Here is a 15251-nt window from a genome sequence, read left to right as displayed (position 1 = left end):
GCGCTAGGGGAACAGGTGCCTCGAGGTCCTGCTCATTGAGGGTTGCCATGGCATCAAGCCAGCCATGTAATGCATTGTCATATGTTAGAAGAGGGCTGTGGCTCATTGGAAGAGCCTCTGCTTTGTGTGCAGAAAGTCCCAGGTTTAATCCTGGCATCTCCACTTACAAGGTTTGTGTAGCCCCTTAGAGACCAACAAGACTTCTTCAGGGTATAAGCTTTTGATGGCCGCCTTTGCTTCACACACCCCACCTCCCGACTGGGATATAAAAGCTCAGGGATCTCTACTCCTCCCTGTACCTGAAAAAGAGTTTTTTTCTGACTCTCCAAAGCTCATGCCCTGAAAATGTTGTTGGTCTCTAAGGTGCCAGTGGACTCAAATCCTGCTCTTCTACTGCAGATGTACATGGCTACCTACCTGAAACTAAGGATAATGTAGTTAAATGATGTGAAAAACAGCCTGAGACCCTGGGGAGTCACTGCCAGTCTGACTAGACAAGACTGACTATGAGAGACCAATGGTCTCCATCAGTATAAGGCACCATCATATGTAACCAACGCTTAGCTTGGGAGCGGGTGGTATGAGGTAGCTGATAAGGGAGAGAATCTTTGGATACTGTTGGCAACCAAGGAAGTATGATTGGCCCAAGACCACCCAGTGAACTGCATAGCAGAATGGGGGGTTTCAACCTGGGTCTCTCTAGTCCTAGCTCAACATTCCAATCATCCCACCACCCGATTTTATCTGCAGTCATTGATTGGCAACTGAATGTACGAACTGACTCAACTGCACACCGTGTCTGGGGCAATGTGACATGCAAGTAACCTACATGGGCCTGGCCCTGTGACGGCTCAGTCATACATGCTGCCACTTGATACCATGTGCAGTCATGTGCAAAAAGAGATGTGTTTGCTGGGAAGTTGCAGCCCTTGTTGTTGCAGTGGAACAAACACTATGGCTGCTAAAGAGAATTAGCATAGCATAGTGACTAGTGTTGGATCAACGAGATCTGGGTTTCATTCTCCTGCTTGCCGTGAAACTACCTGGTCGACACTGGACCAGTCATTCTCTTGCACAGTCTAACCTTCCTTGCAAGAAAGGGACAACCGTGCAGGCTGCCTAGGAGGAAGGGTGGGATAAAACACACAGACAGACATTCAAGTAGGGTTTCAGGTGGGTAGCCCTGTTGGTCTGTAGTTGAAGAGAGCAAGAGTCGTGTTCCGTAGCAACTTAAAGGCCAACGAGCTTTTCAGGGTATGAGACTTGATTCTTGAAAACTCATTCTCTGGAAATCTGTCAAGATGGGTAGTCTGTACGGCGGAAAAGATACCTGGTATCTGAATGAGCTGTGACTCACGAAAACTCATACTCTACCACAAATTTTGTTGAGTCTTATAGGTGCTACGGGACTCTGCCCTGGAAATCTAGTTGGTTTTTAAGGGGCTATGGAAACGAATCTACAGTTGCCAGCCTCCAGGTGGTGACTGGAGATCTCCCGGAATTACAACTGATCTCCAAGCCATAGAGATCAATGCTCCTGAAGAAAATGGCTGTTTTGGAGGGCGGACTGTTTGGCACTACTCCCTGCTGAGGACTCTCCCCTCCCCAATCCCCCCCCCCAAACCTCCAGGAATTTTCCAACCTGGAGCTGGCAACCCCAGTTCATGAACAAGAAAGGGAAAAGGCCGCCGTGCGAGGCAGTGAGGCCGCGGAGGCGAAGGTGCGAGGCCGCGAACTGGCGCCCGGCACATGCCTTTCCTCGCAAGGCGGCGCTGGCGGGGGCCGAGCGGTGCAGCTCCTCCCTCCGCCTCGCTCAAGGGCTGCGGCGCTCAATGTCAAGCCCGAGGAAGCGGCCAAGCGCGAGGCGCGCGCGGGTCTGGCCTGCCGTCGGCAGAGGGCGCGCGCGCGCGCGAAGGGAGCCCGCCGGCTCTCTCCCCACCCTCTCGCGCCGCTCCCCGAGAGCCGCGTCTGCTGGTCTGGCGATGCCCGGCGCGGCAGAGGGGCTGGAGAGCTGCTGAGCGCGACGGAGCCGGCTCGCCCCGCTGGCTCTCCCGCTTGTCTCCGCCGCCGGCCGGGCAGGCTGGAGCGCTCGCCTCCTCTCCGGGCAGCGCCATGGAGGGGAGCAAGCCCGGCGCCTCGCCCGGCAGCCGCGACGAGGGCAGCCCTAGCGCCAACGCCTGCGTCCCGGCCAAGCCGGCGGACAAGGCGCTGGGCAGCCCCAGCGGCAGCGGCAGCCTGAAGGAGCATGGCAACTCGGTTTGCTTCAAAGTGGACGGCGGCGGCGGCGGCGGCGGCGGCCCCGAGGAGCCCATGGTGGGCTTCGACGACGCCGACGGCGCCCGGCGGCAGTACGGCTTCATGCAGCGGCAGTTCACCTCCATGCTGCAGCCCGGGGTCAACAAATTCTCTCTCCGCATGTTCGGCAGCCAGAAGGCGGTGGAGAAGGAGCAGGAAAGGGTTAAAACTGCAGGCTTCTGGATCATCCACCCCTACAGCGACTTTAGGTGAGGGGCGCCTCGGCTGGGCGAGGGGGGAGGGCTGTGCGTGTGCCCGCGCGAGTGCGAGGGGCGTGGGAATGGGTGTGCACACATGAGAGAGAGCGTGATGCTGAAGGGGCTGGGAAGAGGACTGCGGGGCTGGTGTGCTCGGCGCTGTCCATGGACCTTGGGAAGCCGTCTCGAGGTGACCCAGTTAGGGTCCAACCTCAGCTGGCACTTTGGAAGGGAGGCAGGAATCCAGCCTGTCTCTCTGCAGCCCAGACTCAACAGTGTGTGCTGTAGGCTGCACAAAAAGCAAACAGCCTGTCTCAAGAGTTCTGAAGATTGCACTTGGGCGAAACAGATTTCCCGGAGCAAGATTCGGGGACCAGTAGCATCTTAAAAGACCGACTAGATTTCCAGGGTATGAGCTTTCGAGTCAAAGCTTCCTTCTTACCTCAAACCTCACCCAAGCAAGATGCTGTTACAGGAACATGGAAAAAATTGTCCAAAGAGATGCAGATTGCCTGATTTTAGTTGCCACCCTGGACTCCCCGCCCCAAAGTTTTGCCCCTTTTCAGCTCTCTGTTCTCCCCTGCATGTACAGATGTCCAGCGTTGCTTTTTCTAAGATAGTCTTTGACTCTTCTTTACTTATTGGGATCTTGGGAGTCCTCTCCCTCTTGGCTAGAGAGAGAGAGCCTTCCCGAAGTGCAAATATATTTCTCTTTCTGCCTCCTCCCTGGCGTGCACATCAATATATTTGCCTTGCCTTGGATCCCCATGGGGTAGATATGGAAATGTTCAGCTCTGTAGTTCAGGTTGGAGCACTGTCACCAAGTTCTGCTAGAGGTTAGAGTCCTCACCTCCACCCCCTCCCCAGCTTCACCACAGAGCATAATGGATACTGGATACCGGCTTTACTTCCACTCCCCCAGTAAAGTACACAGATGCTACACACAGCAGCCGGTCTCATCTAGGGTACAATCACTGACCTTCATGGTGAAAATGGAGAGTAGAGCTCTTTGCACTTAACAAGGATACTTGAATCCCTTTTTCTGATGAAAGGAGGGGACAGTTTCAGCACCAAGCATAATATAAGCTTTCATGGATGCTTCTTACATTCCATTCATTTGGGAATTGCACAAATCTAACTAGTGTGAAATGTGAATTTTTAAAAAGATTTTTTTCCCCAGCCTGTCCCTAGGCTAGGGTGTATTTGTGTATGATAGCCGTTCTGTGAAAGGACGAAGCAGCCGTTCTGCACTTTCCGACAAACTGCATGATAAATTGAGGTTTAGCACCTGCATTGCAACCCAGAAACAGCTTAAATCAATGTTCTGTGGCTTCTGCCAGGGCAAATAAATGCTCCCTGTCAGCCTGCCCTATGCTCAATTTTCAAGAAGAGCCACTCTATTTCTCTGTATTGTGCTCTATACAGAAACGGTGCAACTGACCTTGGATAGCCTGTGCAGATGTTCTTCATGACAAAAAGAGAAGAGATTTTGATTGTGCCTGCAGGCTTTCCCGAATGCCCACACATTGGCCAGAATGCCTGCGTAGTGACATATGCAACTAGAACCCAGATGTGCAAACCAGACTGTGTGATTAGAGCCCACACGCAGTAGGTCTATATCACGGGCCTCCGTTCAGATGTGTCCAGTGCCTGGAGAGCAGGTGTGCTGAGGGGGCAATGGCCGCTCAGCATCACCTGGTTCCCTGCTTGCACACATCGATAGGGCCATTTTCAGAGAGCTTTTAAGTTCTTTGATTAAAACTTTTCTTTGTGTCCAGTTCTTGAAGAAAAAGACTAGCAGACTGGAAACCTGAAAGAAAAAGGCACACAAAAACAGGATCTTGGTTTCAGGTGGTGGTGGTGGTGGTGTGTGTGTAGGGGTGTGTGTTATGACAATGAAAGCTACTGTTTCTTCTCACAGTGCTACTTTGATGCTGGAAGACTGAAAGTTTCTGTACGGATTGGGCCTCTTGGTTCAGACATGTGCCCTCTTGTTACATTAGCAGAGTCTGAGATGTGTGAAAGCTTTTTCCTGTCTGGCAATGGATGCACATTTTTAGCTCTTCCCAGATACTTTTGCAAAGGCTAAGACTGTTTGCTTGATTTAGAAAAAACGGGGACCTGAGGGGAGGGGAGGGGAAGAATACATAGACTGAGGGGCAACTGGGATTTTCATAATGATTTTTGGACAGAACGGGATTTGTCCTTATTAATTTACCCGGGCCTTGAAAGTCATCCAAAGATCACTATCTCCTTGAGCTGTACTATAATGGGCTGGAGGGGAGATGGTGGGAAGAAGCAGCAACACAGGTAGAATTTGTACACAGCCCCCAACTAGGAGCTATCAAGAGTATTGAATAATAGTGTTTCTGGAAATCCCAGCTTTAACCTTGGCTTCCATGTCCTTGTCATTTCTAGTGTATACGTAATGTCTCTTCCCATATATGCCATCAAAAATAGAGCTTTCCCACCCTTAAATGTCTGTGAAATGTTTTTCCTTTCTTAAATGGGTGGCAGAGGATGCCAAGAGTGAGAGACAGTATTAAGAATCAATGACCTTCTGAGATGAACCATTAATATTTGGCTTGCGACTGTCTCCATATTCATGAGGATTCCCAGGTAATTAAAAAAAATCATTTGCTTCTCTAGCTTAGAGTTGGATAGACTACAGAATGAGGCCAGGGCAGTGGGGTGGTGGAAAAACTGTCCAACTCTAAATAAATTGGAGTTTATCTCTTGTTTGATTACTTTATTCAAATGTCTCTGGAAATCACGAACATAGTTTAACCTTTTATGTAATATTTGCTAATTACATTTCATGAAATGTTGGGATGGACTTTTATACAAATGCTGTATATGCTTTCCAAAACAAGTTAAGAGAACTGCAGTAATGTGTTTTTAATTGGTCTGGCTCAAAATGAATCCACTTAATTAATTTGTAATAAATCTTTGGTTATTTTGTTTACTGATCTATTTACATACCGAATTAAAACACTTATTAGCCACCTTTTTACCTTGCAGGAACTCAAGGAGGTTTACAAGATAAATAAAATAACATTAATAAAAATATACAAAACCTCCCAAAATTAACACACAAAAGAGCACACACAGCCAAAGACTATCACTAAGGAAAACTAAGTTAATTAAAAGCAGCCCTAAATAACACCATATTTAGCTACCTCCAAAGATCAACAGTGAAGGGGTCAGGGCACCTCTCTGGGAAAGCTGTTTCATAGTTGTGGGACTGCCACTGAAAAGGCCTACTTTCAAACTTCTTTAGTCGATGGGACAGTCAGCAGGTGCTCATATGGGAGAAAACAGTCCTCCAGATACCCCAGTCCCAAGCCATGTTTCTGGGTCCTATTAACTCTCTGTAAATATATATATGTTTCTGTGGATTAGGAAATGATTAAAATTAGACTTATATCTAAGGACAGCTAGAAAAATCTTTTGCGTTTTATCACTTGGTAATAATTCTTTGGCTATCTTTCACTTTTAAAGATTTACTGATAGGGCGATGTATTAGTCAATATGAGTATGTTTTAGTCAGTAATTTCCTGCCCTTTCATTGTATGTAAACACTAGATAAAGTGTATCCACATGTATAAGAAATGAAAAGTAGTAGTACATCCTTTTTTGAAGGGGTGTGTATAGGGGGACCTTTGCAAAGGGTTACAGAACATAGTTTTTTTGGTAAGCTGTTGTAGGACTTGATATCCTACTGAAAATATGCAGGTGGACATAAAGGTGAAGTGCGATGCAGCTGCCAGGCGGATGGCTTGCAGTTTATTTTTTTAAACTCAGGTGTAAAAATGTATTTTGAGGACTGTCAAAACTACATGTGCCATGCTGTCAACTGGGAATGGTGTGCATGTATTTAAATGGCAGAGTATCATTGGAATAAACATGGGATCAGTGGTCTTTTCTTGATCACCACATTCTTGATTAGCATAGGGGAATGTCGTTGTTCAAATGTGTGGACCCACATTTCTTGTTCAGTTGTCTTTTGTACCAATACAATCTTTTGGCTTGACCTAAGGAAGTGTGCTGTTCATTTGCTTTTCTTGGATGAGCTGCTTTGCTACAACCCAAGAGCTAAAAGATAAAATTACTGGCTAGTTATATGCTGATTTTTGTGTTTGCTGTGTACCACCCTCCATAAATTCTAGAGCTGGACTTAAAGCCACTCAGTGAAGCTTGCCGTCATGTTTACCAAGTAGCCCCAAAATAGCCATATTGGGTAGCAGCCTTAGTCCGTATCCTAGATACTATGAGACTCTCTTGAGAGCTACTTGTATTTGTGAATGAGGTATAAATAGAGCCTCTGCCCTCTGTTGTTCCATTGGTTCTATATGGAGAAGAACCAGCATGCAGGCAGGAACTATTATTTAGATGAAAAGCTTTGCTATTTGTATCAGTAAATTTATTTCATATGTAATTGCAAAATCAGAATCTATGGTTATTTTACACCACAAACCAGGATAGATGCTGTGCTTAGTAATAAATGGATTTTAATAGACAAAAAAGACACATTCTGTGATAGGAACTAAGACCTGATCGCCAGCTTGAGTTCCAATTTTTTTATTATTAATTTTTTCGTCTGCTTGGTTTTGGTCCCTCTAAACCCTGTGTATCTCCAGGCAGTATCATCCAGGGATGGGGGTATGTCAGGGATTGGAGCATGGGTGTAATAGGGTTTCTTAAAAAAAGAACCTGAGGTATGGATCGAGGCAGATCAAGCTTGTGCCTGGCTATGAATGGTAGAAATTAATGTATGAGAGAGGGACTTGGCACTTCTGTTCCTTGGACATACTGTTACAGTTCATATTCACAGCATGGCTTCCAACCAGGAAAAGGTTCCTAATTTGATAAGTACTGATGTTGCCTGAACTGACACCAAGTAATTATTTGCAAGGAATAGAACATGATCTCTCAAGATCTCTTTGGACATTATGAAGAGGCATTGAAAGGAGGATGTATAGATTGCTCATGCGTTCTTTCCATGTCCAGATAATGACTGAAGCAACTTGTGCATCATCCTAGTGTGGAGATTTCTGGTGAGCTGGATGTGCTTATAGAACATGCATAGGGAAGATACATGAGTTGCCACTTTGGACGTTATCTGGAAGCATTGAAAGGGGAAGCCATCAGTGACTCTATGACTACAGAGTTCCCTTGTAGCATTATGTGCATAGCTTTTTTTAAATTTCTGAAAACTAAGGATACTTAATCAAAACTTTGAAACTCTTATTTTGGTATTCATACAGGTTCATTCCCTACAATAAATCTTTCCAAATAATTTATTTAATTTATGGGCACAATCTCCAGAAAGCAAGGCGTGCTTAATTGGTCTAGGCATCAGTGGGACTTACCATGCAAGGAGCACTCTTGATTTCAGGAGCCTAATAGTGCAGCCTTAAGCAAAATTACACACTTCTAAGTGGGATTTATTTCTGACTATACAGGGTTAGAATTGCTGTCTAATTAACTAGTTTTTGTTTGAGCTCTTTTTGTTGCCTTCTGAAATGCACCCAAGCAAAGTAGTTGCTTTTAAAATTCAAGATATAATCATAATGTTGTGTGTGTGTGTGCTGTCAAATCGTAATTGACTTATGGCAACTCCAGCAGCAAGGGGCTGTCAAGGCAAGTGAGAAGTCGAGGTGGTTTGCCAGTGCCTTCCTCTGCAGAGTCTTCCTTGGTGGTCACCCATCCAATTACTGACCCTGCTTAGCTTCTGAGATCAGCTGAGACTGTGCTATACCATGCTGCCTTCCCTCCCAATTGCAATGTTATTTGATTTAGATCATTTGGAATCCTGTTTATTTAGATAACATTGAGAAGAACTACATGAGGAATATTCAACAAATGTAGGCTTTGGAGGAAATTGTAATAATGGATATTTTCCAGTCATTTTGTTTTTCTCTTATTTTACAGATTTATTGTAAATGGGAGTACTGGGAGTCATACACTCATTAGGTGAAAGCAGGCTCCATTTGTTGCTAGGTAGTTATTGTTGTTTCATTTATTCCACACTCAGTCAAAGTTTTCAGATTTGTGTGGTTCCCCAGATGGTCTTCCATCCAGGCACTGCTCACGGCTGGACCTCCTACAGCAGCTGAACCTTGTCCTATACTTCAGACTATTTTCCATGTGTTTGTTTATGCAGTGAAGTCTGACTGGGATGAATATAGGAGTTGCAAAAGCAATGCATAATGGGCTGACTTCTAAGGCAGTTCCTATGAAGAATTTCTGAAGTTACATATCTGAGAGCAAACACTGAAGGCACAAGAATGAAGCATAGTAGAGTAGGGGAGGATCACTGCTGATAAAAGACATCCTAGACCTGAAGAAAAATGCATGGGGTTAGAAAGATCCCCCAACTTCCACCCAAAAAAATCACGTGAAGTTGGTACATGTATAGTAGAGGACAGCGTGTAAGTGCTTACCCCTGGTATGCTGCGACTTGGAAATGTTGGAACTAAAAACACAACATGGCATTAATTTATTGAGCTGAAATTGTTGTTGTCATTTCCGAGGGGCTGAGCCCCATCTGTCTCCCTCTGCCCCTAAAGCAGTTATATTAGAAGAACACTAGAGCAGTCTTGAATAAAGCATATCCTTTGGGACCCTTTTCTCCTCCATTCATTAACTGCGGTGAGATGGATTGAAATCTTTTTCTCAAGTCATCCTCCTGTTGTTTGCCTCAGAGCATGAATCAGCTGAGCGTTTGGCCAATACCGTTCACCAGAAAGAGAGGTAAGATTCGAGGGCCATGCAGACCTGCTGGTTTTCTCCTCATGTTTCAGGGATGACCTCAGTCTTGAAACTAAGGGCAGGAATAGCCTTGAGCTGGTGGCTTATATGCCTCTCCTCTGTACTCAGGATTTCTTACCTCAGGCCAGGATATTTGAGTCACCAATGCCAAGGGTGGCGAGGAAGATGAAAGGAGGAGGGTTTTGGTTTTTGTCTGTGAGGGTGTGTTTACGTTTGTGAGGGAGACAGTGGCATGATTTCTGTGTGTCAATATAATGTAAGATGCAACATATTTAATGATGAAGGAAATAATTACATACTAGTCTCACATTCTCTAACATGATTCTTGCTACAGTATGGCATCAATGCCTTTCTGGCTTTTACAGTTGCCGAAGTGGATTGTCTCTGTGTAAAAAAAAATTAATGGACATGAATTAGACATTAAAAATGGAAACACTCAGAAGCTGGTGAGGAAGCATTTCGGCCATCCTGGATATTGAATACTAAAGACTGAAGTACTTTAGCAGGAGCATTTCAGAGGGAGACTTCAGCAAGAAGCTGCTGAGTTAAGACTCCATATTCAGGTTTGAGTTGGAAATGCTTAGCTCATTACAATAGTTGTAGGCAGCCATGATGATTCACAGGAAAATGTCCCCACAAAAATGTGTATTAAAATTAGGACCAACTAAAAATTGACATTAGAATCATAGAATCATAGGGTTGGAAGGGATCTCTAGGGTCATCTAGTCCAACCCCCTACACAATGCAGGAAATTCACAAATACCTCCCCCCCCCTTACTCCATGCCCAGAAGATGGTAAAACACCATCAGGGTCCCGAGCCAAACTGGCCTGGGGAAAATTGCTACCTGCCCCCAAGGTGGCGATTGACCTTACCCTGAGTATGTAAGAAGAGGCCACGAGAACTAAGCACTGATGTAACCCTTCTTGCCTTCCCTCTCATGATCTGCCTAGGTTCAAAGAATAAACATTGCTGTCAGATGGCCATCTAGCCTCTGCTTAAAAACGTCCAAAGAAGGAGAACCTACCACCTCCCGAAGAAGCCCATTCCATTGAGGGACTGCTTATTTAGAAAGATTGCTCAGTTAGAAAGCCCTGGGGCTTTCTAAATGTATATATCATCAAGTGTTATGTTGCCTAGTCAAAGTGCCAAGAACGGCTTTTTTCAAATTGTATGCATCCTGATCACAATCATATTTGTATTCCTGTTTTCAAATGCTTTGAAAAGTTTGTTAGAGAATATACTGACTGTGTATGGATTGCTGCTTTATGACATTCTGGGTTCTTTTCCTTGTGGCATGATTTGTATCAGCCTTGCTTTGCCTGTGTTGCTGAGGTGTTTCTGCACTCATGGTGTGTTGTTCTGAGGGAACAAAACTTTGCAAGTATTACATAAGCTTCTCCATCTGTAAAGAGAGCAGCGCCCCCCCCCCCCCAATCAGAGCTCATCTCAAAGAACGCTGTGGCATCTTAACTAACAAATGCATTATGACATAAGCATTCATGGGTCACAGCCCACATTGCAGATGCATGAAATGGTCAGCTAAGTGGGTAGCAATACAGAGGGAAGAAAGAGGGGGAAAACCTTTACAAAGTGAAGCCAAAAGGCCAGGCAGAGCATGTAATTCCTCTGGGCATTAAGGTATAATTAGCAAACTATTATGTAAGCAGCATGATAAATCTTTGTCTTGAACACTTCCAGTTATTTCTTCACAATCCAAGTGTCACACTGGTGCTGCATTTCTGGGAGATCTTTCTCAAAAAGGCAGTGTTGCCCTTGGCGCTGATGAAGGGATTTTGGTTTTCAGCTGAAACAGGGCTTGTGATTAGCTTTATTGTCTTTGAGATATTGTAGACTTGTCCAGTCACCAGCAACTATTGGGTCCAATTTCATGTTCAAAGGATATTAGCATATACATTTCTGAAGCTGCTAGTGCTGTATATTTTGACTGGCAGCAGCTCTTCAAGGTCACAGGCAGAGCATTTTCTCAATGCTGCAACCAGAAATGCTTTTAGGGGGTGATGTGTGGGCTGAATCTAGAACTTCATACAAAACATACTGTACTACTAAGCTGTTTCTGCTTGTTACAGAGATTTTCCAGAACAATTACACCAATCTGGGATTCTTAGGCCTCATGAAACGCACACACACAACACCGCAAAATGTGTGTAATTTTTCATGTTTGGGTGCCTAACTAGAGATGAACACGAACCAGAAAAAAAAATGAACCATGCGGTTTGTGGTTCATCGCATTTCACAAACCACAAACCACGAACGTTCACAAACTTGCCTCGATTCACGAACCAGTTCATTTGGTTCATGAAAACATCATATCCAGGTCAGCAAATGATCACTTCTGGGCCAGCAGAAGGCCAATTCTGGGTCAGCCGAAGGTCTGCAGGAATTCCATCCACTGTTGCCTAGGAAACTGATTGATCGGCGCAAGGTGTCTGCAGTGACAAACCAAAAAATGAACCAAATGAACCAACCTAAAGTTTGTGGTGGTTCATCAGAAATGGGCTCTGATGAACCGCCAGTTCGCGAACCACGAACCTGCCTGGTTCGTCACGAATTTTGGTTCGTATTTCGGTTCATGCCCATCTCTATGCCTAACATCATCGTCAGCATCTTGTTTTTCCTTTGATTCTCCAAATTTCTCTAGGGCTGCAGTTCTGGTTGGCTGCTTCTCTTCCCCTCCTTCCTTTGTGGGATTGGACTGTGTTTTTCTCTGCAAGTAGGATGATTGGATGTACCTTATTCAGGGGCTTGTAGAAAGGTACCCCTTGATCCAATTTGCTTGAAATTTGGGAGTTTTTTACTGAACAGGCAGCACTAACTCAGCTGCAATTCTGAAAGACAGCCACTACAGGCCCCCCCCCAGTCCCTATTTTGGGGGCGGGCGTCTATAAAATCAAACCTCCTTGTTCAGTCTGCTTGAAAGTAAGAGTGTCTTTAGACTAATAATAATAACATTTGATTTATATACCACCCTTCAGGACAACTTAATGTCCAGTCAGAGCAGTTTACAAAGTATGGTATTATTATCCCCACAACAAAACACCCTGTGAGGTGAATGGGGCTGAGAGAGCTCCTAGAAGCTGTGACTGACACAAGGTCATCCAGCTGGCTTCAAGTGGAGGAGTGGGGAATCAAACCTGGTTCTCCAAATTAGAGTCCCACCACTGTTAACCACTACACCAAACTGAATAGAGGGAATACAAACGTCCAGTGCAAATTTGGTACCATTATCGTTATAAGTAACTGTCCAAGAGACTCAAATACATTCCCCATTGAAATAATGGTCCTAAAAATGTGGAATCCTCCCCTCTCCCCACACATCACACAGATTTGAATCCCAAACCGGTAATGTCCTACCCCCAAATCAGCAATCATGGTAAAAATCCCTCCCCCATTCCGAGATCAGATATTATAATGGATTTTTTATCAGAGTGAACCCCCAGTTCCATTAGTTCCAGTACAAGCCATCCTTTTTTATCCAGGATTCATAGTCCTACTTTTGTGGATCAGATCGTGCCATTGAGGGCAGTCCTAAAATGATTGATACCCTTCAAAACCTATTGTCTTCAGTTGATTTTAGAAAGATGTAACTCTGTTTAGGATAGCGCAGTTGCACCCATTTTTTCTTGTACATCCCCATTCCTCCATGTCACATGGTAAACTGCTTTCTGATGTACTCATAGGGTAAGTGGTCAGAGGAAAAAAGAAGACAATTGCTCTGGGCATGTGCATACACATATGTAAACCTTAACCAGCTTTTTGGATCCTGGCCTTTACAGGGTACATTGAAAGGATATATTGGGTTGGATCCAGCCAGCTTTTCCACTCAATCTTGCCCAGTTCTCTATCTTAATTCCACACCCCCATCCTTCACGGCATTTGCCTATGCAGGTCCCATGATTGCCAACATCACTTTTTTGGTGGTCAGTGGGGGCTTGCTTCTCCCCTTTTCATTGGCAGAAAAGCTGTTTAGTTCCAACCCAATACCATCAAAGACAGGAGCTGTTCTTAATGGCTTTACGACTACTGGCTTGAAACCAGTGATGTATGAGTGGAAAGGAAAATGCACTTAACATAGTTCTGCTTGCACAAGTAATAGTGCAAGGGTTGAAAGAGCACAGTGCTTTAATATGTTTTTAATGACATAATAATGTACATATGGAACAATGAAGAGTTAACAAATATTTTGCATGCTTTTATTTAATTTTTTTAAAAAACAGAATTGGCAGAAATACCTTGCTGTATGTCTTGTGTATGAAGAATAGGGTATAATCAGTTAGTGCAAGCAGATAGCAAGAATTATTTTATCCCGTCTGCTTGTGTAAGGATTGAGGTGCACATGAATACCCTCTGTTGGATTCGGCCATATGTATTTTCAAGTATATAAGAACATCAGTTTTGACATATGTCACTAGCAAACTGTTTTGCTATTACCTTCCAAAACAGTTGTTTAGTCTTGTACAACAGCTAAGAGCATAAAAGCTGTGATAGTTAGAAAGCCCAAAAAAACCAAAAACAAACCCTGCCATTTAGAAATCATGGCTGCTCATTGACCATGCTGTAGTAAAAGCATTTGCTATACACTCATTTTTAACATGGAAAAAAAATCCTGTTGCTCATATCCTCCATTGATGTTTTTCAAGGAGAGAAAAAGGTGTGTCTTCAGTTAACATTTCCAGAATGTATTGATTGATGTTGCACTATGAAAAATGGTTGTGGTGCTAGAATTTATTCTGAGACCTGAGAAGAGGGGCTGTGGATCAGTGGCAGAGCATCTGTTTGGCCTGCAGGAAGGCCCAGGTTCGATCCACAGCATCTCCAGTCAAAAGGATCAGGTCATCGGTGATGTGAAAAACCTCTGCCTGAGACCACCAGATGGAGTAGACAACACTGCCCTTGATGGACCAGTGGCCTGAATCAGGGAGCAGTATAAAGCAACTTCATGGGTTCACCTCACTCAATTTACACCTGAAGAAATCCCATTGATTTGACTAAAATATGTGCAGGAATAGTTCCATGAAAGATTGCAGTTGAAATAGATAACAAGTTAAAGGTGCCTATCTTTATTCAATCTCTACAAAGATCCGCAGGTAGAATCAGGATCTCTCAGGATCTACAGGATACTCTGTAAAACACAAAGGTTATATCTTTCCCACTAGTGGGAGAAAATTTGATTTCGAAACACAATGGCTTGTATGTTTTTTAACACAACGGGGTCTACAGAACCACATTAGGAGTGGAAGGCAGCACACGTGCTTTCTTTAGCCTGTCACTAGGATGGGTAACAGGCACAGCTGGATTTGGTTCTTTGAAAACAAAGTTGGCTTTCACAAAGTTGTTATGGCAGATTTAACTGTTTTTTGATTGCAGAGTCTATTTTCTAGAATAAAGTAATGGACTGCATACATAAATGAAGGAAATGTAGGTTTTGGATAACAATGTTAACAATTATAGCTTCATGCATTCTGTGTTATGCATACATGCATGTCTCTCGTTGATTTTTATGCACATGTTTGTGTAAAGGGGGTTATTAATGTTAATTATTCTCTAAGCTGTCAAAAAATACACTTTTCATAATTTTGCCAGGCATATGTGGATGAAAATTTGACGTGCATGCTAAAGTTCATGGCAGGGGCTTCCAACAAACTTTATGGTGATGGTTTGCAAAACCAAAATAAAACCAATGTGAACAAAAAAGAACCCCTTTCACTCTCAAAATGCTGTCACCAGCCATAGCTCCTCAACAAACTAAGCATGTGAATGTTCAGTGCAAGTTCAACATGATAACACCAAGAGGTATTGTGGACTGGGCCTGGTCACAGCTGGCACTTCCCTGGACTGGCAGGGAGTTGGGGCTGGGGTGGGCACCAGCTTGACCCATTGATGTTTGCTTTGAAGAATGGTGGGAAGTGAAGTACTCATCAGAAAGCCCTATCAGATGAGCCACACTTGGGATGCCAGCAACCCA

The 15251-nt window shown here is 44.3% G+C and overlaps 1 protein-coding gene across 1 annotated transcript in view; it reads left to right on the top strand.

Annotated features, from left to right (window-relative positions):
* The first annotated feature begins 2112 nt into the window (after nt 1-2112).
* Nucleotides 2113-15251, top strand: part of HCN1 (hyperpolarization activated cyclic nucleotide gated potassium channel 1) — a 248871-nt gene continuing 235732 nt past the window's right edge. The window contains exon 1 of the mRNA XM_054986971.1: nt 2113-2504. Within this exon, the coding sequence (XP_054842946.1) occupies nt 2113-2504 (392 nt within the window). The remainder of the gene's footprint in view (nt 2505-15251) is intronic.

The sequence above is a fragment of the Eublepharis macularius genome, chromosome 8 (assembly GCF_028583425.1).
Source record: "Eublepharis macularius isolate TG4126 chromosome 8, MPM_Emac_v1.0, whole genome shotgun sequence".
Classification (NCBI taxonomy): domain Eukaryota; kingdom Metazoa; phylum Chordata; class Lepidosauria; order Squamata; family Eublepharidae; genus Eublepharis; species Eublepharis macularius.
Note: the sequence above shows the minus strand (reverse complement) of the source record. Positions and strands in the feature narration are given on the sequence as shown.